The 25,429-nt window shown below is 59.7% G+C and overlaps 3 protein-coding genes across 3 annotated transcripts; 1 reads left to right on the plus strand and 2 right to left on the minus strand.

Annotated features, from left to right (window-relative positions):
- The first annotated feature begins 5,448 nt into the window (after positions 1-5,448).
- Positions 5,449-7,813, plus strand: NDUFA4L2 (NDUFA4 mitochondrial complex associated like 2). Its single transcript, XM_030866562.3, has 4 exons — positions 5,449-5,644; positions 5,993-6,081; positions 6,881-6,941; positions 7,065-7,813. Exons 1-4 carry the CDS (start codon positions 5,588-5,590, stop codon positions 7,119-7,121), a joined length of 264 nt encoding a protein of 87 aa, XP_030722422.1. The 5' UTR covers positions 5,449-5,587; the 3' UTR covers positions 7,122-7,813.
- Positions 7,814-7,850: 37 nt separating this feature from the next.
- On the minus strand, positions 7,851-12,891 carry SHMT2 (serine hydroxymethyltransferase 2). The gene is made up of 12 exons (XM_030866556.3): positions 12,781-12,891; positions 11,598-11,792; positions 11,022-11,101; positions 10,641-10,841; positions 10,265-10,346; positions 10,056-10,178; positions 9,790-9,929; positions 9,318-9,483; positions 9,020-9,119; positions 8,780-8,935; positions 8,592-8,699; positions 7,851-8,469 (listed from the first exon to the last, which is right to left on the minus strand). The coding sequence occupies exons 1-12, from the start codon at positions 12,811-12,813 to the stop codon at positions 8,342-8,344; spliced, it is 1,512 nt and encodes a 503-aa protein (XP_030722416.1). The 5' UTR covers positions 12,814-12,891; the 3' UTR covers positions 7,851-8,341.
- A 2,591-nt stretch (positions 12,892-15,482) lies between these two features.
- Positions 15,483-24,925, minus strand: NXPH4 (neurexophilin 4). Its single transcript, XM_030866563.2, has 2 exons — positions 24,748-24,925; positions 15,483-17,032 (listed from the first exon to the last, which is right to left on the minus strand). Exons 1-2 carry the CDS (start codon positions 24,802-24,804, stop codon positions 16,169-16,171), a joined length of 921 nt encoding a protein of 306 aa, XP_030722423.1. The 5' UTR covers positions 24,805-24,925; the 3' UTR covers positions 15,483-16,168.
- Positions 24,926-25,429: the final 504 nt, after the last annotated feature.

Consider the following 25,429-nt stretch of genomic DNA (forward strand, 5'->3'; position numbering starts at 1 on the left):
AGAGATCCTCTTCTCTTCTGCCGGTTGTCAGCCAGGCCTGAGGTTGGCACCGCCTAGCAAGGTTGGCAGCGGGAGCCCGGGCACCATCTGCTGCTGGCGGGGGGAGGGCAGAGTCTCAGCTGGGCTGGGGAAGAGGAGGGCCCGGGACGGGAGCGCCCCCCTTCCTTCCAGAAAGCTGAGGTGTGTTGGGGGTAGGGAAGCACACGAGAAGACTCGCCTCAGAACCTGGTTCGGTTTCCTGTTCCCTTTGCCCTTGACTGATCCGGACGCCTCGGGGCGGCGGCGGGGTCATAAAGGGAAGCTCAGGCAGCCCCCTCGAATCACGCTTGGGCTGGAATATCAGATCGCAGGCCCCCCTCCACCGCTGCACACAAACCTTTGCCCCCATCCCTCCTCACGATCCACCTACCACCAAAGCGGGGGACAGGGACGGATAGGGCTTGGGTCGCAATTCTTCATCAAGCGATCAAAGGGACTCAAAACCAGAGCCTCCCAAGATCCTCGAGAGCACCCCCCACACACATAATGCTGAAACAAAACCAATTTACTGGCTCATTGGGCGGCAGTGCTGGTGTAGGGGTACCGAGAAACAGAGCTGCTGTTCTCTCCCCCTACACTCGGGGGGCACCCTCCTCCCCCGCCTCCCGGAGCCGGCAGCTGTCCCTAATTAGAGCGGCGGCTTAATTGGATTTATCAGCAGTTAATAGGAAATTAAGCAAAGGGCCCGAGAGAGGGAGGGTGGGAGGAGCGGGGAGGCTGACTGTGCCGAGTTCGAAGGACGGGTGCTGGGGTGTCAGGGGTGGGGACACAAGGTCCAGTTATAGCAATTGAGCCCCTTGGTCACACCCTCCCCCCAGTACTTGCCCCGCCCGTGGACCCTGGCCTGTGGGCAGAGAGCAGGTCTCAGGAGAGGGAGGCAGGAGGGACAGCGACCCTGTGTGAGCCCCCAACGCCCCCCACCCCTGCCAGCAGCCGCCTGGGTGATAGATGATGCTGCCTCACACTGTAAAGGTCATAAGTCTAGGCCAAGGAGCTGACTGAATTGAAAACAGACTGAAGGAGGGGCCGGGTTACTAGGGTCCAGAACACAACCCACATCCTACCCCTCCCCAGTGCCCACCCGGCTCTTAGCAAAGAAAGTGCCCCTTGAAGTCCGAAGATTGAGCAGCACCAGGGATGAGCCTGCCTCCTGGCTGTGTTGGGGATGTGCTGGGAGTCTCCCTATGCGGTTGCTAATATCCCTCTATGGCTTTCCCACCTCTCCCCCAGCTACCCGGGTTGAGGCTGGCAGGGTCGGCTGTGGCCAGAGAGGCCTAAGGTCTACACCACTGGCCCTGGGGGCCAAGAAAGGAAGTTTGTAGGCAGTCAAGCAGGGGCGCAGGGTCCACAGCCCCAGGAATCTCCTATCATCAGAACCTCATTATATGGCTAGACTAGCAAGGCCTGCTTCAGGGATCCCAGTGACCTCTCTGCCACACTTCGCCACGGCAGGGCACAGGCAGCAGCTCTGGCATGTGTGGGTGTGAAACTCTGAGTGTGTGGGGGGAGGGGGGAAGGGGATTTCTCTGTGCCCCTGCTGATTATGGGTGTCTGTGTCCCTGCTCTGTAGTGTGTGTGTGTGTGTGTCTGTGCCCTGAATGTGTGAGGTGTGTCTATCAAGAGTCTCAGGTGTTGTGTTTGTGTATATGTGTGGGCCCCTGGTGTGAGCCTGTGCCGCTGAGTATGTGTCTTGTCCCCGATCAGCCCCAACCCCAACCTCTTAAGATTTTTGGCTGTCTTAGCCCCTGGGTGTCAGATGTACATATGTGTTTTGACGGGTCTACGTGTCTGTGCATTCTTCACTGCTGCGTGTGCCCCGCGTGTGGGCATTTACATGCGCTTCTGCCTGTAGGACCGTGTATGTGTGAGAACCAGGAAAAGCTTCTGGTGAGTGTGTGTTGTTCGGGCGTCTCTGCCTGCAGGTGTGTGTGCCTCAGTGACAGTGCGTGGGCGTGTGCCTGGGTGTGAGCCGCGCGGCGGCGTATATTCGAATGACAGTGTGACGCACGCACGCACGCTCGTGTATGTGTGTGTGTGTGTGTGTGCGCGCGCGCGCGTGTGTGCTTGCCAGGGTGAGTCTCCCGCCCCCGCCCCTTCCTCTCCCCATTTCTATTCCTCTCTCCTCTCCGAGCGGGCTTGGCTCCGCCGTCCGCATCATCTCCATCCATTATTGAAGAAAGAGCCGCGTCCGCTCCAATCACATCAACACCCCCCGCCCCCCTCAGTTCCGCTCGCCCCGCGGCCCCTCTGGGTGCTGGGGAGTGGGGGAGCCGCAGCGCGGCGGGTGCGCCGGGCAGTAGCTGACTCATGACCCTATGTCCAGAGCTGGGCCAGGCACCGGAACGCCGGCGTCCCGGGCGGAGAGCGCTTTGCATAAACAGATGGCGCAGGCGTCTTTGTCTCGCTGGTTCGTTCGCTGCGCGGCTCCCGGCTCCGCGGCTGTCTGGCTGATGCAATCATGATCATCTCAGAGCCTCGGGACCCGGCGTCCTTAATAGCGGCAGAGGGGGTCAGGGGCCCCGGGGCTCCCGAGCAGATGTTGGGCACTGTGTCTTCCAACCCTGGCGCCCCCTCCACGCCGCACTGCTGCAGAGGGAAGAAGGAGCCCGCGCCAAGGTGACGGGCGTGTGGAGGTGACCGGGAAGGGGACCCTGGGCAGTGCCCCGAGGTGTCCCCAGGCTGTCCCGTTTGACTCCTGCAGAACCCCAGGGGCAGCAAGGCAGAGAATAGGAATAGAACCGGGGAATGGGAGGGGGGAGAAAGACAGTGACAGAGAGAGAGGCATTTGTAAAGAGAGGCACAGCGATGTGGAGCAATGTAGAGGGAAGGAGAGACGAACGGAGGGAGACACAGAGAAACAGATGCAGGGGGACACAGCCAGGTAAAGAGAGCTGCAGAGGGAGAGACAGAATGAGAAGGAACAGAGAGACAGTGATAGGGTCTGAAGCAGACCCAGAAAAAATGGGCAGCCCGAGACTGGGGCAGGTAGGGTCAGAGGGCGGAGAGCAGTCTCGGGGCGGAGGCGGAGCCCCGGGCATCTGGGGCAGCCCAGCCTGGCGAGAGAAACTGGCCTGAACCTGGGGTGCCCGCAGCTGGCGAAGTGGGAGCTTCCTCGTCCCCTCTCCTTCCCTTCACTCGGCCCCACCTCACAACAGAAGAGTGGAAGTTGAGGGACCCACTGCCTTGGCGGTGGGAGTGGCAGGAACGGCTGACCTGCCAGCCCGACCGACACTCCTGGCACTAATTTACCTGCCCAAAAGCCGCGGGGCGCAGGGCCAGCGCGGCCCGATAGGGGGCGCCTGAGGCATCGCCCCATAAGAGCTTGAGAGCAGCTCCGCCTCCAGGGGGCGTCCGCACCCACGGCCCCGCTGCCAACTTGTTCCGCGGAGTCCAGCTGCTTTTGACGTTCGGCTCCACCAGAGCGCGGATTAGTGTCTGTAAGGTTTAGGGCTCAGAGTCAGATCCCAGCGGGAACCCAGCCCGCCCCTGGCCACGCCTAATCCGCAGCTAATGACCTCTGTCGGCTCGGTCAGCGTGGCCTGAGTCCTTCTGGTGGGAAAATGCGGGGAGGTGGGAAGAAATGCGATGTGGAACCCAAGGAGTTCTGTGTCTCAGCTTGGCCCCAGAGACCACGATCCAGAGATGGGCGGGGCCTTAGAAATAGGGTCACCGACAAGGGGTCAGAGAGAAGTACCAGAAGCAGGTGAAGGGTCAAGGAGCCCCGGAGAGGCAAGCGCGAAAGCAGTAATGTAATAAGGAACTCCGGCGGAGGCCCCGGAGGCAGGAGAATCAGCGGCGGCTCCAAGGAAAGAAGTGGGTCAGAGGGTCCTGAATGCGCTAGGCCCGGGTCACTGGAACTCACAAGAAAGGGCACCGGAAGGAGGGCGAGGGCCCAAGAAGCAAAGGGGCGCAGTACAGGGGCCAGACATCCTTATCGGCATCCTGGAGCCCCAGTTGTGCCACAAGAGCCCGATGTGCAGCCCAGCTGTGCGGCCCTCGAGCTCGAGCTCCAGGAGTGATTTTTAGTCCCAGAGACTGGAGGGCTAAGGGGGTGACAGGACACCCCAGCCCCTGACCCAGCCCTGGAGGTGCGGGTGCTCAGGAAGGGCCGGGCTCTGCGCTGCTCCAGACTCTGACATCCCGTCAGTCGCCCTCCCCCGTCCCCCACACACGTAAGCAGTGAGTCTCTGTCTCTTTGTTCTCGCCGTGTCTCTGACACTTTATCTCATTATCCGCCGGAGGGAGGCGGAGAGCTCGGGACCCCGCAGCCTAATTACAGCCGCGCTTGTCAGCGCAGGAGGCTGGGGAGGTATCAGCTCGTGGCGAAAGCAGGAGGGCCCCCAGAAAGGGACTTTTCCCTCTCGGTGCTCTGAGGGGCACAGCGGTGGGTGCACAGCTCGCCCCTGCCTGGGCACCATGAGGCTCTGGAGGGGAGAAGTGAGAGAGCTCTGTAGGATGGGCTGCCAGGGCAGCAGTGGGGGAGGCAGGGAGGATGGAGGTTAGCGTGGAGTGGGGAGAGGTGGTTAGGGCTGCGCTCCTGGGTCCCTAGGACCCCAGTTTCCTGAAGACGGTGGCAGTGAGCTTTCCCACCCTGACAACATAGCATACACGAGAGTTCATACACCCCAGTTGGTCACGTAAAGGGAGGCAATCGCTCTACGACGCTTCTGTCTCTGTGTCTTTTTCTCTTTTCTCCTTCAACACCTTTTCTGTCTTTCCTCAGCTGTTTCCTTTACTCCATTCTCTTTCTCTCCATCACAGCCAGAGACAGAACGTGGCTTCCTTGGATGGCTAACCCAGGTAGGCAGGGGAAGGAAGTCTCTCTAGCCCCCAAACTTAACCAACTGATTTATTCTATTCTGAGTCAGGTGTAAGATAATACCCGGCTTCCCTGGCCTCCAAACACTGTTCCAGGCTAATCACAACACAACTTGGAGAAAGCAACTTGAAGAAACCACCCAGGACTAGAGCGGCTGGGGCAACTTTAGTGCTGTTGGTCTATCTGTCCCCCTCCTGTTCCCACTATAATGTGGAGGGAGACAGAACCAGGGCCCCCAAGACCTGCCAGCTCCTGGGTGGCTCTAGGGGTGTCAGGGAAGCATTACAGATGTCCTCATTTTTTCCTGGCCCCTCCTGGTCCCACCTGTGAACACTCCCACCTGCACTTTGCTGGAGGTCTGTCTGCCTGTCCCATGGTGAGTCCTTCCTCCCACTTTTGGATCCCCCTCAATCAGTCTGTGAGGCAGAGTCTGAGAGGCCTCTCCCTTGGACCAGCCCAAAGCCCAAAGCATGATGATGTCCCATGGGCCAGGGTCTGACCCCTTGGAGTGGAGAATGGATGAGCAGAAATGCCCCTGTTCCCCAACAATTCTCTTCCCAGCGAGCCTGGAACTGCCGTAGGGAGAGAGATTGGGGGCGGGGAAAGTCTGATGAAGCGGCCGGGCTGGGCCAGGCTGGGCTGGGCTGACCCCTCCCCAGAGAGGGGCGGGACCCCAGGAGGAGCAAGGGAGCAGGGACGCTGGAGAGGACCAGACACTGAAGAGGCGATATGGCAGGAACCAGCCTCGGAGCCCGCTTCTACCGGCAGATCAAGAGACATCCCGGGGTGAGCCATGATTCTACCTTCTAACTCTCTAGCTGCCCTGGTAACCCCCAAATCTCCCAGTACCCTGCCTCTTGCCTAGTTCCCCCAAAGCTCCTAATATTTCTTCAGGGTGCCCTCAATCCATCCCTGCAATATGCCCTCCGTGTCCCTTGAATCCACCTCAGACAGACTCGCAATAGGTTGAGGAAGACTACGGCAAAAATGTGGTGTGGGAGGCTGCCGGTCCTCCCTCGCGGAAGGGAGGGGGCGCCAGACCCGGAGTGGGGGAGCGGGCGGGCCGAGCAGAAAAGCTTGTAAAGGGCGACTGGGAGGGGGCTGCCCCTGAAAGTTCCCTCTGTCTTCCCGCAGCTCATCCCGATGATCGGCTTCATTGGCCTGGGCATGGGCAGCGCTACGCTCTACTTGCTGCGACTCGCGCTGCGCAGCCCCGACGTCTGGTAAAGGCCGGGCTTGGGACGCAGGAAGGGGTCCTGGGTGGAGCAAGATGAGACAGGGACGCACAGGCCTCCCAGGAATGGTGGGAATGAGGGGTCCTCGCGGGAATCCCTAGGCAAGTGGTATCTCGGGGCTGGAGCCCGCTCCTGACCTGCGAGGCCCCCGCCTTCGCTCGGGCCCACCAGACAGCTCACTCCTCAGTGGCTGGAGACTCGGCCCGCTTTGGGCTGCGGAACTAGCACCGCTCCCGGCCGCGTTGCCATGGTGACGCCGCTCTGCTGGCCGCCGGTGGCCTTCTGGTACCTCTGTCTCGCCGCCCAAGCGCTGGGGGTGTGGCCGGGTGAGCTGCTGGGGGCGCCTTTGGGGCCGGGGCGGCGCGGAGACCGCAAGCCCCGCCAGAGGCGGCGGGAGTGTAGGGTCCTTCAGCACGCAGGAACACCCACGGCGTTGTCTGAATTCGAGGCACATCACTACAACCCCAGCGCCTCGGGATTTCTGCCTGATTCCCACCGCTCTGCTCTATGGGGCTAACCTGGGGTGACAAGGAGCAGGCGGGAGTCCCTGGGCCGGGTTGTCACGTCTGTCACCTGGCCCCAGGCTGACAATGCTGACAGCCTTCTTGTCTCACTTGTCAGCACCCGCTAACGTGACCCCTCCCCTCTCAGTCTCTGGGAAATGCCCCCCACCTCCGCGGAAGAGGGGGCGTGCTGGGGCGGGGGCGCAGACCCTGCGGGTGCCCTGAGGCTCCAGAGTCCTAGCTCCCAAAGAGAAAACCCTAACCCTCCCCCTCCCTCTCCACAGCTGGGACCGAAAGAACAACCCGGAGCCCTGGAACCGCCTGAGCCCCAATGACCAGTACAAGGTAACTCCCAGTGGCTTCAGGGTTGCACCTCCGTCAGCTCATCTCTTGATCCCAGCTGGTGCCTCCCACCCCAGCAAAGGGAGGCCTGGGGCACTCGGTGCAACCCTCCTTTCTCTCCTGTAGTTCCTTGCAGTTTCCACTGACTATAAGAAACTGAAGAAAGACCGGCCAGACTTCTAAGCCTGGCTGCAGAGCACGTCGATGTAAACCACCACCAGCCAGCCTACTCATTTCTTCCGCTCTCCACCGTCCACCCCAGGGCACCACTCTAGCCACCCTGTCCAGCTCCTGCTTACACAGGCCAGTTCCCACGAGGAGGGGAGGCAGCTCCACCCCTACCCTCTTCCCTTGCTCCCAGCAGCGGAAGCACCTCTGACCCTCAGCTTCAGTCCCACGAGGGGGGAGGGAAGGGGGAGTTAGGAGGGCAGGCAGTAGCCTGGGCAACCCAAAAGGCCCATGCCAGCCCCCCTGCCTCGCGGGCCTCACAGGGTGTGGTGCACACTACGTGTGGAGCGTGGCCTACGTGAGAGCCAAGACCAACCAGAGGCCTGAGTGCCAAGTGACGTGGCGGGCCCCACGTTCGCCCAGGCTCTGGGCACCAGCCCAGGGGCGGTGCTACTTTGGCTCGACTGGGCTCCACCAGGCTCGTCACTGACAGCCCAGCCAGCCTGTGATGAGGCACCTACGCCCAAGGAGGTGAAGCTCGTTCCTCCCAGTGCCCAAGCCCCCTGCTTCCTGTGCCAATGGGCACCCCCTCCCGCTTCACACCTGGGCCTCCCCCTGCCTTCCCCACCCCTCCCTGCTCCCCTCCGTCCCCTGGGATCAAACAGAAGCAGCCGTGGGCAAAATACAATTTCATTTAACAAATTGAATTTGCTCCGCCTGCTAATCATGTCTGGTGTCGGCTCTGATCAGAGGGAGAGGAGACTGCAGCCCCAGGGGTCCTTGTGGTAGTGGTGGGAGGGAAGGGAGGGACATGCTGAGGGAGACAAATCACCACCTGGCCCAGGGGACCCCTCCCACAGTAACAGAAGCTCAGGGCAGGTCAGCATTTTATTAGATAAAGATGAAAGAAGGGTGCCTACCCACTCCTTCCTCTGGCTCACAAGGGCAACTCCCCCCTCCCCAAGAGAGGGCAGGGAGTCTATAACACTGAGATAATGAGAGAGGTTAGGGCAGAAAGCCCCAAGCCTCTTCCTTCTAAGTCTTGTTACAAGAAGAAACCTCCTCAGCTACAAATCCTGGGAAGGGGAACTATACCCGCCTTTTCCCTTAAGTGGGCGGCCTTCCCCTCCTCCAGCAAAAAATTGGAAGATAGGCAGTTACCCCCACCCCTAACTTGTCCAGGTAGGGGGAAGAGGAATAAACGTCAGTCTGTGCGCTTCATTTCTTAGGTGCCTTCAGTGCTCATCAAAACCAGGCATGGGGAAGGCCTTGGCAAACTGCTCCACCCGTTGCCTGAGGTCAGCCAGCCGATGACTTGTTTCTGGGTCTTTGAGCAGGAAGGATTTGAAATCCTGGAGTTTGGCTAGAGATGGGGGAGAAAAAAAAAGTGGTCAGAGCTCTGGGGAAGGCCATTCGATCAGTTGAAGGAGGGGGGAGACAGTGAATGTAAACTGGGTGGGGGCAGGGGAGGGCTTGCCCACTCACCGGTCTTGCTCTTCACCTCCAAGCCGATGTTGACGCCTTCATCTATAAAGCCCACAACTTTCCGGAAGTCATCCTCACGGAACTGTCGAGAAGTCAAGGCTGGGGCCCCTGGGAGAGAGGCAGGAGAGGATTAGCATGGCCCAAGCCCACCTGGCAGCCACCCTTCCCCGCTGTAACCCAGGTCTCACCCAGCCGCAGGCCCCCAGGTGTGGTAGCACTTCGATCTCCAGGACAGGTGTTCTTGTTGGCCGTGATGGATACGAGTTCCAACACCCGTTCAGCTCGAGCCCCATCCAGGCCCTTGGGCCGCAGGTCCACCAGCACTAGGTGGTTGTCAGTGCCACCTGAGGGGGGACAGTAAGCAGGAAGTACTGAGTCCTGGGCCTCTGCCTGAGGGTAGAGAGGCTTTCACCTACCCCCTGGCTCACCAGACACCAGCGAGTAGCCTCGCTCTAGCAGGGCATCAGCCATGGCCCGAGCGTTCTTCAGAACCTGCAGGGAGTACTCCCGGAACATGGGGGTGCAGGCCTGGAGATGAGACAGCAGCACTGTCACCTTAAGCCCTGCCCCTTCTGCCCCTCCACCCCCAGCATAGTGTGACCCCATCCCAACCCCCTCCCATCCTGGCACCTCCCCCTTCCATCAGCTCCAACTTCAGTTGGCAAGGTGCAGGGTCTGAACCTGTAGGCCATGCCCCACCCACCCCACAAGAATAAGCTCCCCAACCTGCTTTAGGGCTACAGCCACTGCAGCAATGGCATGGTTGTGGGGGCCCCCCTGCAGGGACGGGAACACAGCAAAGTTGATTCGGTCCTCAAACGTGTAAGGGATCTCCCGGCCCGTCTTGGGGTCCACAGCCCGCACCCCCTTCCGGTAGAAGATGAGTCCTGACCTGTGCAGGAGGTAGGCGGTCAGAAGCTAAGCGGAAAAGAAAGGGCAAGGGGGTGGGGAGAACAGAGGAAGCTGGCTGGCCCAGCCCCGCAGGCTCCAGAGTCCAGCACAGTTGTGCTCTGTGTGCTAGACTCCAGGGGCTGAGGGGAGCAGCCCTCACCTCCACCCCGAAACCCCCTGCCGGGGAACTGCCTCCACGGGCAAGAGAAGGAGAACTGTCATAGACAGGGCTTCTGGTGGGAACCAATTCCTCAGATCCAGCCCAACAACGCCCCGGGAGTGAAGGCAGTGAGAGGCAAGGCCTGACCTGGCCCCTCGAAGGGTCTTGTGAGTGGTGGTGGTGACAACATCCGCATGCTCGAAAGGTGAGGGGATCACCTTGGCAGCCACCAGGCCACTGATGTGGGCCATGTCCGCCAGCAGGTGTGCCTTGACCTCATCACACACCTGGGCAGGTACAGAGACAGGCCTCAGCCTGGGGAGGGCCCAGACAGGCCTGCCCAAGGCTGCCCCTCCTCCAAAATCTCCCCACCAGCCCTTAGGGAGGGGCGGGTACTCCAGCCCTCCACTCACCTCTCGCATGCGGGCGTAGTCGATGAGGCGAGCATAGGCACTGGTACCAGCTATGATGAGTCGAGGTCGGAAGAGCCGAGCAGTGAGTGCCAGCTGGTCATAGTCAATGAGGCCGGTTTTGGGCTGGACAGACAGACAAAAAGCTAAAGCCCTAAGAAGAAAGCAGGGCAGCTCCTCACAGCTCCCTCCCCACACCCTAGAGCACTCACATTCAGCTTATAGGGCATAGACTCGAAGAAGATGGATGTAGCTGAGATCCGCTTAACATCAGACATGTAGCCATGGGTGAGACTGGGAGGGGAGGAGAGGAAGTAGGCAGGTTCAGAGTGGAATAACTCTCAGACTTAGCCACTCCCTTCCTGCTCCACTCCAAAGGCCGGGGTCTCTGGAACACTGCTCCTAGCAGGCACCACCCTCATGGCTGTGGGCCCCGCTTTCTGGGTTTTATCTTCCTCATTCACTGGAACTTGCAGGACTGGGAGAGCCCTGTTTCATCCGCATGGAACACAGTAGGTGTTCAACAAATTACTCTTCTCCCACGCCCATACTGCCTACAAGCCCATCACCCACCCCATCTATACTCACTGGCCCCCATCAGGCAGGTCCAGCCCCATGATTCGGTCATGAGGCTGCAGAAGGGCTGTGTAGGCAGCCAGGTTGGCTGGGGACCCCGAGTAAGGCTGGACATTGACTCCCCACTGAGCAGGATTCAGGTCAAAGGCCTCCAAGGCCCGGCGCTGACACAGCAGCTCGATTTCATCCACTACCTCTGTTCCTCCATAGTACCTGCAACGGGAGGGGAGTAGATCAGGGCACAGAGAAAGGGTTCCACCATCCCCCTGGACCAGCAGCAAAGGACTGGGAAGGCCACTTCTCTATGCACACTAGGAGGGTACAGGCAGGTGTCCCCCACTGGGATCACCATCCCTGAGGCTGTCCTCCAGCCTTCTGGTGCCTAGCCCTCACCTCTTGCCAGGATAACCCTCCGAGTACTTGTTGTTCAGACAGGACCCCAGGGCCTCCAGCGCAGCTCGGCTGCAGAAGTTCTGGGGTGGGGGAGGGGGCAATGTCAGAAGGTATTGAGCCCCCTTCCCTGGATCCCACAGCCCCATCATGCCAGAGCCCAGGCTGCAGGGAGGAGCCGGGTTCTACAGAAAGCTCTGTTCATTTAGGATTCCGTGCCAGGCCTGGGGCAGGCCCAGAGCAGCATCCTCAGAAACCCAGCTGCTGTGATAGGTGTCTCCAGCAAGGCCACCTGTCCAGTTGAACCTGTGCTTCCAAGCTTCTCTTTCCTCTTGGGATGGAAGAGGGACCAGACTAAACTATAGGAGCCCCGGGAGGCTCTGGAAGCTTTCTAATGCCCCATCCCATAAGCCAGACTGGCCCTGCCTTTGCTTCAGAGGTCAGTAAGAAGAGAGGAAGATGAGGTCCAGCAGGAAGGCCCTGAGTCTGAAAGGGAGAGCTGGAGAAATAGCAGGAAGATGACCTGTTACTTGCAGCACCCACGGTGGCCTAAGCCCTGGCCCCTCTCCCAGGCCCCACCTCTGAAGCAATGAGCTCCAGGCCACGACACTGCCTGTCCTTCTCTCTCCGTAGCAGCTCCCACATCTCAGGGTCACTGTCCGATAGACTCTCGTGGCCTGACCAGCCCTTGGTTGCTTCTCCAGTCTGGGTCTGGGCTGCCTCGCTGTGCTGGCACCGTATGGCCATCCTGACCAGCCGACATCTCCGCAGAGGCTGGGGGAGGAAAAGACAGGGTCAAAGAAAAAGTGCCCAGACAAAAAGTCAACAACCCTCAGCCACGCTTATCAGGACCTCAGGCCCCACATCCAGCAGCCAGCTGTCTCGTCGGTCTGTTCCAGTTCTCACCACTCCCACCTCCACCTTCAAAAGCCAGTTCTAGAGCCAAGGTTGAGATCAATGTCCAGGGGGTGGTTCTGATTCGGTCCATTCACCTCACCTCAGACTCTCCCTCCACCTCTGCCCTTGAACCACTCTGCAAAGCCTCGGGCAAAGTCTGTCCTCTAGAAGCCTATGTCTCTGGAACTCAGGGGCAGTCCCCACCCACAGAAACACATGGTCTTCCTGCAGAGCCTTCACAAAGTGATACCCCAGTCAGGGTGGGAGGCAACCAAACTGGCAAAAGTTAGGGCAACTAGCTGGTGGTTTCCTGAGCAACGGAGGTGGCAGGGTAGACCTTCAGCAGCCCCTGGGGAAGAGGTGTGTGTACGGGGTTGGGGGTGGACTGCTGGCAGGGAAAGCCAAAACCCACATCTTGTCTTTTGTGCTCCCCACTCTTTCCACCTCCTTCCAGCCCACAGAGCCGCGGGACCCCTGATACAAGCAAGGGTGACCAGCTGCATCATTTGCATGGCTCAGAGCTCGCAGGAAAGACTTAGCTCGCCGGTCCAGGCCAGGAACCCCTCTCGCTGGCCAGCACAGGGTCCACAGTTCTCTTCCCTAATGCCACGTCAAATGGGCGGTCACAAGGCCCTGGGGCATCTGGCTACCGGAATGGAGAGGGGCCCCAATCACCCCGCGTGTGCCGGGGGTCTCAGGGACCCCCTAGTTGCACATTCTCTCTCCCCTCCCGCTCTCCCTTCCCGGAGGACCCAGACCACGTGTGTTTAAAAGCCAAGAGAACCCAAGTTTGTGAATAGTTAACTAGGATAGGAGGGGAGCTTACTTCCTACTAGTCACCCAGCCTCCGGAGCCCCATTCTTACCCGAGTCGCCCAGAGCAAAGAGAAGGGCAACATCGCAACCGGAGATGAAGGTCCCAGCAGGTCCAGGCACCAACTCCGGCCGGGGAAAACGAGGGGCTGGAAGAAGACTGATCGGAGAGCGCATGCGCGAAAAGAGCTTCTGGGAAGCCACAGAATTAGGGCGGGGTCTACGCATGCGTAAGGTGGACGCTTTATGGTCTTTTGGGAATTGTAGTTTTTTTTTCCCCTCTTCTTCACTTTCTTTTCCCGTCTGTGGCCCCAGGGTCAGAAGCTTTTGCCTGAAAGAAAAGAGATCCAGTGCCGCCCCATCTCCTCGTTGTCCTGAAGCTCTTCAAGGTTTTCTTTCTTTCTTTCTTTCTTTTTCCTGTCTGTTGTCCAGACAGCAACAATTTATTGGGTGTCTCCTGAGTGAACCTAGCGTTATTAGGCTCTCTGGGAAATACAACGACTCCTATACAAGCTGAAGAGCCCTGCTGCACTGGAAAGCACCCTGGTTTGGAAGAGTGAGAGACCCAAGTTCAAGTTCCAGCTCTGGGACTAACTAGCAAATTAGCCTATTTGAGCTGCATTTTCCTCACTTATAAATCAATAATAAAATAACATGTGGGAATTATATGAGGCTGTATGTAAACATGCTCTTGGATGGATCATCCCCCCCTCATCCTCACAAACCTGCCTCCTCCGTGACCATCTCCTCTTTCCCTGGGACATCCGGGAGCTGACTGAGGTGCTCCCTCCTTTCCTTGCACTTGTTGAATTTTGTTACCAATTCATTCTTGCTGCTCCAGCAATCACGGAGCTCTCTTTGTATCCTAGGGCTATAGATCCTTGGAGCTGGAAGGGATCTTCCTTGTAGCCTGACTTCATCTGGACTCATCCTTTAGGGGAGGGACTCATCGATCCCTCCAGGAGTAGGTTCCCAAACCTGGACATCAGAATTGGCTGGGAAATGTGATATAAATATATGAGTGGGGAGCCTTTCCTCAGAGGTTCTAATTCAATGGATCTTAAGGAATGGGCATTTGCCCACTCACGCTGAAACACAACAAAACCTCTCCTTAGTGATTCTAATAAGCAGTGAATTTGAGAACCACTGCCTTACAACATTACAATTCATTCATTCATTCAGCAGACACATTGCGCCCCTTCACCATGCTAGGCATGCCATAGCTGTGGAAATATCAGAATAGGTCACTGACTGCTGGTCCATCAAGAGGTGAACAACAAATGCAATTACAGGCAGAGGCACCTTACTCTGCTCCCAGATGTCCAGATGTCCTAAGAGCAAGGAGAGGAAGAGGAGAGGATGGTGATTGGAGGAGATAGGTTTGTGAGTCAAAGAGGGGGAGGACAATCCGTCACAAAGCCTATTCACTTGCAAAGTCTCATTTAATCTCCAGAACACGCTATTTTATTATTGCTTTACAAGGGAGGAAACTGAGGCCCAGATGGGCTAACTTGCTAATTCCTGTCATTCCCACTTGGTTCTCATATCAGGCCTCAGAAGTCCCCCTTAGTTAGCTCTAACCTCCTTCCCTCCCACTCTAGCCTCAGGTGCTTTCAGCTTTTTCCAGTAATAAGCTTGGTGTTGGGAGTCTGCTGGGTTCCTCTCCTTCTTATAATCTCTGACCCAGAACCACTTCCCACCTTCCTCTTCCTTTCAGTTGATCCTGTTATCCATCCATCCATCACCTATTTATTTTCCCCATACTGACTTTTCCCTCCCAGGTGTGTCTGGGTGAGACTCACCTCCGACTCAGTTTCCCGCTGGAGCCAGTGGCAATCCTCTGGAGAACACTGCTCTCTTCCAGTTTTACCTTGACCCAGGACTCAAGGCGAAGGAAGGCTGAAGACGAGGTGTCGTTCTGTGCCTCAGCTAGTCTGTACCTCCTCCCTCGCCCCAGTCAGGGGTCCCGAGGGGAGGCGGGGAGTGGTGGGGCTGAGCTTGAGAACTGCTAATGAAGCCGCAGCCAATTAACGCCCGGGCCAGGGCTGGGGGAGGATAAAATTAGCAGCTGTGTCGACAGGAGTGAGCTGGAGGCGGGGTGGGTGGGGAGGGTGGGCAGCTGGCTGAAGGGGCCCTTGTTTGCGTTTGCAGACGGCAAGCAGCAGCGACGCTGCTGGGCTCTCCAAACTCGCTCTCGTCCCTTCCCCCACCCCCTCGTCTCAGGCCTCCCTGCCTCTCTCCCTCCCTCCCCCAACCGTCTGCAAACTCAGCGCCCACGGAATTATGAAGGAAAAGGAAGATCGATGACTCCAGATGCCGAAAACACCGTTCCCCTCCCCCCGCCCCACCTGCCGCCTCCCGCCAGCCCCGCGGAGCTTAGCAGGTTGTCAGCGCTCTGCCTACGCTGTCCCTTACATCTCCGTCCCATTCGAGGCCTTATACCTCCTCCCCCAAAATAGCCCGCTGGTGGTCCGCTGTCAGGTCTAATTCCCATCCTATTTTCGGCAGCTTCACTTCGCCCACCTCTGGGAGGAAAATTCCCACCTCAGGCAGGGCTCCAACCCCAAGGGTCGTCCTCATCTGTATCTGATCTGGCCTTGGATGACCTCCAAGGTGCTAGCTCCGTCAATATTTGCCTCAGTTTCCCCACGAGCCGCCGAGGAAGGAGGCCCTGGCCAGGTCTCTGCCAGACATAAACCCACACCACCACCACCCCCTTCCCTACAAAGGTCTCACACAGACGCGTATTGGATTTCACTTTATTTTGTTCCCTTTCCCGTCTGTTTTGGTGTAGGAAAAAAAAAACATCACCGAGAGGAAGCAGCCGGAAAGGTGGAGCAGGATGGCAAGGACCAGAGGGAGGCGGGCGGAGGGCAGGGGCCGGGTCGATCGCCTATGCCCAGGAGTTCTGCTTCCGCTACCCTAATTATTGGGGTTTCGGGGAAAGGGGGACAGGCATACGGCAAGCAGAGGGGATGGGAATAGGCCACGGTTTATAGGCCTTTATGGTCTTTACGTGGGTACAGGGTGGAGGACAAGTACCTGGGGGTAAGAAAGTCAGGGTGGGATGAGGGTGCCAGGCCAGGCGTTATTAAAGCTGCGGGCAAGGGGAGTATCCAGCCCAGCGCCAGGGCGTAAAGAGGACCCAATGTGGACGCAGGAGACGCTGGGACCGCCTCCAAGCCCCGCCTATTCTGGGGCTGCGCTCTTGCTCCTCCACTTTGGGCTGTAGCCAAGGGGGCTACCCCCAGCCTCGTGGGCACTCCCAGTAAGGAGAAGGGGACCCGCGCAGACTGATGGTCCCCGGGAGGGCTGTTTCTCTCCGCCCCAGAGTGGAAAGGGTGGACGCGGCCACAGGAGCTGCGGGGTACGGGGAGAGGTCCCACTTAGGGAGTCCGGGATTTCGCGGGAAGCTCACGGCCCGGGAGAGGGCGGGGCGCGCTATCCAAAGTAGGGGTGCTCGCTCTGGAAGTTATAGTCTGGGCACACCTTCTGCACCAGTTTGTAGTCAAAGCTGAGGAAGGAGACGAAAATGCAGATGACTTTGAAGGGCTTGGCACAGAGCCAGGCGGCCTGGCTCTGCGTATGCTCGGTGAAGCACACCTGCGATGGGTCGTACAGGCACGGGCGGTGCTTGCGAGCGCGGTTCGTCTTCTCATACTCCACGTGGCAGTTGAAAGCGCGTGACTCTTTGGTCCCGGGCACTCCCAGCGCGCCCCCAAGCGGACCCGCCAGCGCGCCCCCGAGGGTGCCCCCTAGCTCCGACCCCGCGGCCGCTAGCCCCAGCGGGGGCCCCAGCCCAGGGAGCACCCCCTCCAGGGCCAGCGTAGACTGCAGAGGGTGGGGAGCGGGCCCCGGCAGCCAGACGCCCCCAAACTCGACACGTTTGGAGGGCGGCACGATGCTGACGCTGAGGTTGCCCAGGCTGGACGAGTTGTGGCGGAAGTACACGCTGAAGGTACCGTTCACGTGGTCAACTATCTTACCCGTCACCAGCAGCGAGAACTTGAGAGTGTGCACCCGGAAGTAGAAGTCTCCCCAGCCGAAAATTTTTTTGGCGCGGGCCGCTTTGATAGACGGCTTTCTCTTGGTGCGCTGCACGGGGGCCCCCGCCACCCCAGCCCGGGCCAGTGTCCGGGTGTGGTTAGCGGGCCAGGCCCAGCTCCAGGCACGGGCGGTGCCCAGGCCGTCGGAGGACCTCGGCGGTGCCGGGAGCCGATGGCCAGGGGCTCCCTCTCCGGCCGTGGCCGGGCCCAGCTCCAGGTACTGCGGCCTCCCGGACTCTGGTATCTGGGCACTGACGGCCTGTGGACGAAGAAAGAGGAAAAGAGAGCCGCTGGGGTTGTCTGGGGCCACCCGCCAGGGCCACGCCAGTCCCTCGCCACAGCCGCTAGAAAACCAAATGGAATCGGGCCGCCCGGAGCAGTTGCTCAGGGAGTGCGCATTCGAGTGGGCCTGCAGCCCTTTCACGCTGTGCGGTCTCGCCTCAATTTCTACATCTGTGAAATGACACTGAGAATCCTTGTGTTCTCAGAACTCTGATGAGGGCTGAGAAAGCCAAAAAGGCCAAAGCCAAGGTGGGTTTGAATAGGGAGTGGAGCTGTGGACTCGGGCTTGGTTGGGAGTAATGGGCCAGGGAGAAGCTGGACTCCGGCAAAGGGAGGCCATGACCACTGTCAATGTCCAGCATCAAGAGTGAGACCTCCCAACACTTTTGCCAAGACCAGGGTCCCCCCCCGGGCCTCAGCCTCTACTCCCTTGTGTGGAGAAGCAAGGGAAACCAATGGAGCTGCAGAGAGCAGTGGAGAGTCTGGGTGCTGTGGGTTGAGGCTTGGGAGCTACGTGGGCACCCCTCTCTGCCTCCAGCACTCCTGATGTGGGGGAGGCCGCCTGGTGGTCTCCCTGGGCTGGGAGCGTGCTGGAAGACCACCCCCTGCCTGCCCCTACCCGTCTCCGTGTGTCTCAGGTGGCCACGGATCTGGGAGACAGCATGGGGGAGTACAAGATGGATCCAGAGACGAGAGCTGCCCGGGCAGGCCCGGGCCATCAATTATCTGGGGCGGAGCGGGGGTGTGCGTGGGTGTGTGGGGTGGTGGCCGGGAGTGAAGGAGACGCGAGAGAGCGAGAGGAAGAAATATGGAGATGCTGGTCCAGCGAGGAGAGGGAGAGGAGCCGTGCATGTCAGAGTGTCAGTCAGACTGTGCTGGCTGTGGCCATTCAGTGTGGCCCTTACTGCGTGTGGGTTCGGCTTGGGGGGCAGGGAGTACTGCGTGTGTCAGTCTGGGGTGGTTGTATTTCTGTTAGCCTGAGAGGGTTGTACATATGTGCCTGCCTGCCTGGAGTGATGACTCTGTGTGTGTGTGTGTGCGTGTGTGCTCGTCTCAACCTATGCTGATGGGTGTGTATGTGTCTGCCTGTGCATGGTGGGTGTGTGTGTGTGTCCATGTGTATCTGTATGCCCCTGTGTATCAGTCTGAGGAGGCTGTGTTATGTGTGTCTGCCTGCTTGTGGTGGCCGAATGTCTGTTGTACTAGTCTGTGATGGCTATGTATAGGGGTCCGGGTTGCATATGTGCTTGGGTTGGCTGTGTCTGTCTGTCTGTGTGTGTTGATCTGAGTGAGGCTGTGTTTCAGTTTGTGGTAGTTGCATCTGTGTGGCTGGTGTAGTTGTATGCCTGGATTGGCTGTATATCTAAGGGTGGCTGTGTGTGACTCACTGAGGGTGTCACTTTCCCTGTGTGAGCTCCTATCATCCTCTGTGCATGTGTCAAGCTCTTTCTCAAGGGTGTGTGTCAGTGTGTCCACAATGATATAACAACTGTCATCTCGTTCTGTTCCCCTGGGGGGTGCATATGTGTGAGTTGTATATGAATGGTCTGGGGAGGGGGCGTCCCACACTGGCCTGCAGGGTGAGCTTTGGGTAGGTAAAGAGGCCAGGCAGCATGGGTGTCCCCCTCTGTTTGCATACACCATGTGTCCACAAGGGACAGGAATGGCAGAGTCAAGCTGCTGGGCTAGAATCTCCACCGCCTGGTCCCCATTCCCGCAGCTCTGCGATCCCGGGTTATTAATGCCGCCGCCACCCGCTCATCATACATATTTATCGCCCCCCTCATTCCTCCTCCCGTCCATCTCTCCTCCCAGCTCAGGTGAGGGGGGCGGGAGCGTCAAGAGTGATTGACTCAGACTGACAAGCTTGAGCAGGCAGCTAACCCCCGGAGGGTGGGCCTGAGAGGGGCTGAGGGGAAGGGGTCCAGGGCCACGGGGGAGGGGGAAAGGGCCTTCCAGGAGGAGGGGGCAAGGCCCCAGGAGGTGGGCTTAGAGAGGGCAGGGCCTGAGCCCTGGAGGAGGGAGTGTGTGAAGCTTCCAGGGGAAGTCAAAGAATGGTTGGGGGCGAGTCGTTTGAACTCTGACACCTAATCTTCTCACCCCTCTGGGCCCAACCACTAGCTCTTTCCAGGGCATCCAGCGGTGCCCAAGCCTGCTTTTATGACCCCGAATGCCTCTGAGCTATCCCCTCCCAGCACACCCCAGCAGCACCAGACGTCCTGCACCCAGTGCTGGACCTGTCGACTGCTTCAGTCCAGCGACTCCTCCCAGGCAGGGGCTGGGAGAGGCAAGGCGGTTTGGCTGGGCTGTGAGGGGTGCCAGGTGTCCCCCCACTCTGATCCCAAATTGCTGCCTGCGCTTCTCTGATCCTGGCAAATCCCTGGGCTTTGGGCGCCCGCGCCCCCCACCCCCCGCTGCAGACAGCCAAGATAAAAGGGAAGAGGTGCGGGGCTGGGGCGGTGGGCGGCCGAAGCCACCCTGTGCGGAGAGCTCAGTCAGGGAGGGGCGAGAGTCTTCGAGGAAACGAGCCGAGAAATGGGAACATGGAATCAAATCAAATCAAATCCTCCCTCTGGCTTCCTTGCCCGCACGCTCGCTCTCCCTCTCTTGCTCTCCCTCTCCCTCTCACCGTTTTTCCATCTCTCTCTCTCTCCCTCTCTCAGTCTCTTTTTGTCTCTGTCTCTTCCTCACTGTCTCTAATTTTCTCCTTCTGTGATTCCGCTTTTCTCTCTGTTTCTGTCTGTCTGTCTAACTGTGGTACTTTCCCTCTATCCTTCAGATTGTCTCCAACCGTGGGTGGGGTTGGGAGGGAGGGGAAAGCAAGGTGATAAGGGAGTCCGTCTTTGCCTAGAATCCATGGTGCTGTCCCTCCCCCTCTATGAATGAGAGTGGGAGCAGGGTGTTGTCTGAGGAAGGGTCCCGCTCACTTCAGAGCTGGTTTAATTAAGATAATTGGGTGCAGTGACATTTGCGGAGGGGAGAGGCTAGCCTGGTTGTCGGCTTAGGGGGGCAGGAGGGAGTGGGAGGGTGAGGATGGGGGTGCGCTTCACCAGACGCCTCCGGGCCCTGGCGGGGCGGGAGCCGAGCCAGGAGTGCTTTGCCCCCAAGGCAGCGAGCCCACGCATTGGAGGGGAGTTGAGGCTGCCTTTTGCTGCTGAACAAACTCCACTGGGGTGGGGGTGGGGGCTCTTTTGGGACGGGACCGCTGGGAATGCGGGAGGATCAGGCTGTCGGCCCCCCAGCCGCATTGCAGGGCACACCTCCCCCAGGCCTCCAGACCTGTCGGTGGCTTCTCTCCTGCTGTGTGGGTCAGGCGGGGTGGCTCAGGATTCTGACTGGGGGAGGGGATGGCACCCTGTGGCTGGGGAGGTGCAGTGCTTCCAGGCCTGGGCTGGGGAAGGAGAGGGAAGAGCGTACTGAACCCTTGCACCTAGAAAGAGGTGCAGGCACCGCAGTCAGGGCGGGTGAAATAGCCAGGGTCTGGCTGGGAACCAGGGATAGAGACGGGGGTGAGGACAGAGGTGGGGTGGACTGGACAGGCTGGGGTGAAGACTGGGACAGAGATGGAGGGGGACTGAGCAGGCACAGGTATATGGTGCAGAGATAAGGATGGAACAAGGACAGGCATTGGAACAGGGATGAAGAGATCAGAAATGGTGGACAGGCATTGGGCAGAGACTAGGATGCAGATGGGATAGGGGCCAGGAGAATGAAGATGGGGGAACAGAACAAGGTGGGAACTAAAATGGGGATGGAGGAAGACAGGGATGGTGGATGAGGGATGGGCATTGGGGAAGATGAGAGTGGGATAGGGACCGGGAGATGGGGGTGGGAACAGAAACGGGGGATGGGAAATGGTTATTGGGCAGAGACAGGGATACTGAGGGATGTAGAGACCCAGGGGATGGAGTTGGGGATGGGGAATGTGAATGGGGACTAGAATGGGAAATGGGGGACAAGGAAGGAGATAAGAGACAGGGAGACAGGAGCTGAGGACAGGTATGGGAGACAAGTCAGAGGAAAAGGCAGAAGACCGGCAGGATCAGGCTATGGGAGGGGGCCAGGCAGGTGGAGGCGAAGATACCTCCTTCCAGACCCTACTATAGCTATAGCGTGAGGGGGCGGGGATCGCCGGTGGGGCGGGCTCTGCCCTTGGGCAGGGCGCCTCCTCCCCCTCAGCCCCGCCTGCCCGCCTGCTCGTGGCCTGCAGCGCAAGGCTCACCGTTATCTGAATTTTGATTTTATTTTATTTTATTTTATTTCCCTGCTTCCCAGAGCCGGCGCAGTCCCCCCGGGAACGGCCACCCCCCGCCCCCCGCCCTGCGCCTCACTTTATTATTGCAATAAATGTGCCTATAAAGGCGCGGGCTCCGGGGCGCGGTGGGGGGGTGGGAGCCGCGGAGCTGGGATGTAATTTCCCGAAGCTGGAGCCGGAGGGGGAGTGGGCGGGGTGGAGGTGGAGGAGGGGTAGGTGAGGGAGAGGGGGAGACTCGCCAATTTCCAGCGCTCAAGGCAGCGCTCCCTGCTCCCCATCCCCGCCCCGCAGCTCGTTCCCACCCCGAGCCCCGCGACTCCCCACTGCGCCCAGCCAACCTTGAGCCCTGGGACCCCTCCCCCATGACTGACCCTGCCCTCTCTCTGTTACCCTGTCCCCCGTCCTGGCCCCCGCCCATGTGGAGTTCCAGGGCTCGGTCCAAAGTTCCGCATCTCCTCGACGATGACTTAATCTCTGACCCCTAGGATGTCCCCTCCACTTACCTGGTCTCTCTGAACGTTTATCTCGCCCCTTCCCAAAGACCCTGTCTCTGACCCCAGTGACCCTTCTTTACGTTGTTTCTGTCCCCCAAGTACCTCACCTCTTCCCCAGCCACCCTGTCCTGGACCTCCAGCTCCTCCCCCACCCCAAACCTAAGACCGTTTAAATTCTTCTTTCCGCGGGTGCCCCTCCCATACGCGCAGGCCCTGGCCCGAGGGAGCTATCACAGCGCCCACCTCGCCTGTGTCCCTGGCCCAGCTGCGGCCCCTGATTACCCCCAAATCCCTGCGGACAGCTCTGGGCCCTGGCCCAGACTGCATGTGCCTAAGTGGCCCAGCCAGAGATTAGCTGGGGGACTAGAGGGGAATATGGAGGCAGGAGGGGGTGGCTAGATGCAGGGCTGGGGCCAGCCAGTGCTGAGAGACTCAATTCAGCCTAATCCTTCCCTGAGGCATGATAGAGCTGGAAGGTCCCACGGGGCCCCGCCCCTGCCTCCCCCAGCTAATTAGTAATTAGTGATTAGTGATTAGTGACTATTGATCGCATGCTGCTTCTCCCAGTAGGCGGCTGCTTTGGCAAGGGGTGGGGAAGACCAGAGAAAGAGAGAGGAGTCAAAGACAGTGTTAGAAAGATCCTGAAGGAGACCTGGGCCAGAGCCCCAGGGGCAGTGGAAGCCAGGAGTCGCAGGCCCCGAAAGGAGACCGGGAGCCTGGAGCACGGAGGAAGGAGGGAGAGAGCTCCTGAAGGACGGGCAAGTGAGCGCGGCATGGGAGAAGGCAGGGTTGTTAATGTTGGACAATTAGGGTTTCCCTGTAAACTGTGCCCCACCAGCCTCTTACCCAGTGTCAACCCAGTGCCAGCTCTGGCGCTGAGACAGCCCTGAGCACACACGCACACACACACACACACACACACAAGCCACACTCAGATACATGAACACATCCTGAGGCTCACACTCAAATGCACTCAAAATGACAAGAAAGCAGATACACACTCACAAGCCTCGGAGACTCACATACAGACAACACATGCACCCCAACACACATACATCCACCAGAGACACACCCCGGGGTAAACACACGAGCACACCCCGTACTCACAAGTGCACACAAGCGCACACAGATACTCAGACACACGCTTTCCTACACACACTCCCGCACGCAGTTATACATATTCACGCACCCACGGTCTGTACGTACATGTAAGCACAGCTTCTCACATGCACACAAGCTGGACTAAATGGCAGATACACTCTCCCCCACGGACTCCAACACGGAGGCCCACAGCGGGAGCTCTAGCACACTCAGACACATCCCCATCGCTCACATCCTCACGCTTACTCTCCCTCAAGTCTTCACCAGATGTTTCATTCCCCTTCAGGGGGCAAAGGAAATTAAACCAGATAGGTCCACAGGGGAGTTTATTTGATGGGGAGAGGGGAGAGGAGAGTGGGGAGGAATTAGAAAGGAGGGGCAGGGGAGTACCATCCATCCCCACCACCTCTCCCCCGGGGCCTTCACACCTGGGTCGGTTGTGGGACACAGACCCCCTCCCACAGGCAGCTCTATGGGCAGAACTAGGCAGCAGGTCCAAAAGAAGCTCCTGCCAGTGGAAGCAGTTTTTGTGGAGGGGGCTCCTCTGCCCACCTTCCGGCTCAAGGTCACCAGGCGGGTTTGGGAGAATCAGGGAGCGGGAGCTCCATCGCCAGCGTCACTAGGGCAGCCCCTGCCCTGCTGGAGCTGCTGAGTGCGATCTGGCTGAGCAGGTGGGGGTCCAGGTGTGTGGGGAGAACTACACCCCTTCCAGATTCTGCAGGGTCTGGGAGTTGGGGTGTAGCGAGTAGGGGTTTAGGGAGCCACCTGTCTGCCCCAAACTGGGTAGGTCACACTTAGGGTAGGAAACAGTTAAGTCAGAGACAGGGGAGCTGATGGAAGAAGATAGGGGTCCTGGGCCTAGGCCCCCATTATGGGACTCACGGCGGGGCACAGATGGCTGCCCCGTGAAGCAGGCACACTTGCACTCACCCCTTCAGAGCCAACACCACACGCCACACCAGCAGACACGCACCCTGGACCCCAGCACTAGACACCCAAGCCTGGCTGCCCCGGACACAGGCACGCACACAGGTGCACACGCTGACCCCCGCACTCCACACCAGCACACACGAGCGCGCCGTGTACACAAATCGAAGCCTACAAGTCGGGAGGGAGGCAGATCAAGTCGGGGCCCCTTTAGCCTCTGTCTTCGCCCTGGAGCCTCAGGGAAGGAGGCAGCCTAGGGAGATGGGGGCGAGGACAGGACAGGAGGAGAGACTCTTTCCAGACAGCCCTTACCCCCTACCCGCCGGGCGTGAGAGAGGGGTGTGTCTGTGAGGTTGTGCAGGGGAGATGGTGTCTCCGCGGGAAATGTGATGGGAGACTGTAGCCAAGTTCGGCGGTATCTGTGTGAGTCCGTGTGTGCGCGCGTGTGTTCGAGCTGTGTATCCTCGGAACACAGTGCCCACCTGGCATTGTGACAAGGGCAGAGAAGAGAAATGAGAAGGCGGGGGTGGATGGGCGGAAGGACAGACAGCGAGGAAGGCGAGCGAGGTTGGCGCGGAAAGACGGCAAGGCTGACACCCTGCTGGCTTGTCTGTCTGTCTCGCACTCCCGCTCCGTCTGGCGCACTCGCGGGTCGGGCTTCGTCCCCTCCCGCGCCGCGCCTGGAGCGGGATCCGAGTCAGGCCTCCACCCTGGCACCAGCCCCCCGGACCCTCAGCCAACTTGAGCTGGGAGAGCGCCTATCCTGAATCGGGAATCTGTCTGTCCGCGTCCCCCACGCCGCGCAAAGTTCGGAAGCTCCGAGCGGGAGGCGGGGCGGGCGTACGGAGCCCCTCGCACTCTGGGACCTTTGCGTCCCGGACCCCAGCGCTCGCGCTACCGCAGGGCAGCCCTTACCTTCCTCAAGAGCCACGGGCCAAAGAGCAAGAGAAGCCATTCCGGGAGCAGCCGCATCTTCCCGGGAGGCCAGGCGGGGCGGGCGGGGCGGGTCCCGGGCAAACGGGAGCCGGGCCTGAGGTCGAGGGCGCGGGGTGGCTGCCGAAGCGGCGGGAGCGGGCGGCGCGGCCCGCGGACTGAGCGGCAAGAGGAGCGGAGAGCGGCGCTGGGGGCGGGGCGCGGGCGGGGGAGAAAGTTGGGTCTGACTCGGGCGGGCTGGGGGGCGGGGCTCCGCGGAGCTCCAATCCCGGCCGCGCCCCGCGCGCCCCCTCCCGCCCAGCTGGGGGCACCGAAGGTGACTTTCATCCCGACACGCCCCAGACACGCCCCCGGCCCAGGTGCGAAGGGGAGAGGGCTGAGGGGTTCGGGCACCCTGTATCCTAGAGGCTGGGTCTGTGCACCGCTGAGGAATAGGGCCGGGAGTGGGGCTCGAGGCTCCGGGACCTTGTTCCTGAAGCGGGGCATGGTGGAGCAGGGGCCTGGGGAGGCTCAGCGGCCCAGCAAGACCAGGGTCCTTCGGAGCTCCGGGCCCCTTCGATGCTCCGGGACCTGGAGGGTCCCAGGGCAGAAGCAGGGCAGGGGCCGAGGTGAGGGCGGGCGGGGCCCCGGGTGCCTGCCGCTGCGCAGCTCTGACGGGGATGGA

This window comes from Globicephala melas, chromosome 10 (assembly GCF_963455315.2).
Source record: "Globicephala melas chromosome 10, mGloMel1.2, whole genome shotgun sequence".
Taxonomy (NCBI): domain Eukaryota; kingdom Metazoa; phylum Chordata; class Mammalia; order Artiodactyla; family Delphinidae; genus Globicephala; species Globicephala melas.

What these genes read in the sequence shown, in the direction of transcription:
- NDUFA4L2 (XM_030866562.3), top strand. Translation starts at nt 5,588, where the DNA reads ATGGCAGGAACCAGCCTCGGAGCCCGCTTCTACCGGCAGATCAAGAGA. An exon ending in AGATCAAGAGACATCCCGGG is followed by an intron (nt 5,645 to 5,992) that starts GTGAGCCATGAT and finishes GTCTTCCCGCAG; the next exon opens with CTCATCCCGATGATCGGCTT. An exon ending in CTGCGCAGCCCCGACGTCTG is followed by an intron (nt 6,082 to 6,880) that starts GTAAAGGCCGGG and finishes CCCTCTCCACAG; the next exon opens with CTGGGACCGAAAGAACAACC.
- SHMT2 (XM_030866556.3), bottom strand. Translation starts at nt 12,813, where the DNA reads ATGTTGCCCTTCTCTTTGCTCTGGGCGACTCGG. An exon ending in TGGAGCTCATTGCTTCAGAG is followed by an intron (nt 11,102 to 11,597) that starts GTGGGGCCTGGG and finishes CCCCCACCCCAG; the next exon opens with AACTTCTGCAGCCGAGCTGC. An exon ending in GAGGGTTATCCTGGCAAGAG is followed by an intron (nt 10,842 to 11,021) that starts GTGAGGGCTAGG and finishes CTCCCGTTGCAG; the next exon opens with GTACTATGGAGGAACAGAGG.
- NXPH4 (XM_030866563.2), bottom strand. Translation starts at nt 24,804, where the DNA reads ATGCGGCTGCTCCCGGAATGGCTTCTCTTGCTCTTTGGCCCGTGGCTC. An exon ending in GCCCGTGGCTCTTGAGGAAG is followed by an intron (nt 17,033 to 24,747) that starts GTAAGGGCTGCC and finishes CTTCGTCCACAG; the next exon opens with GCCGTCAGTGCCCAGATACC.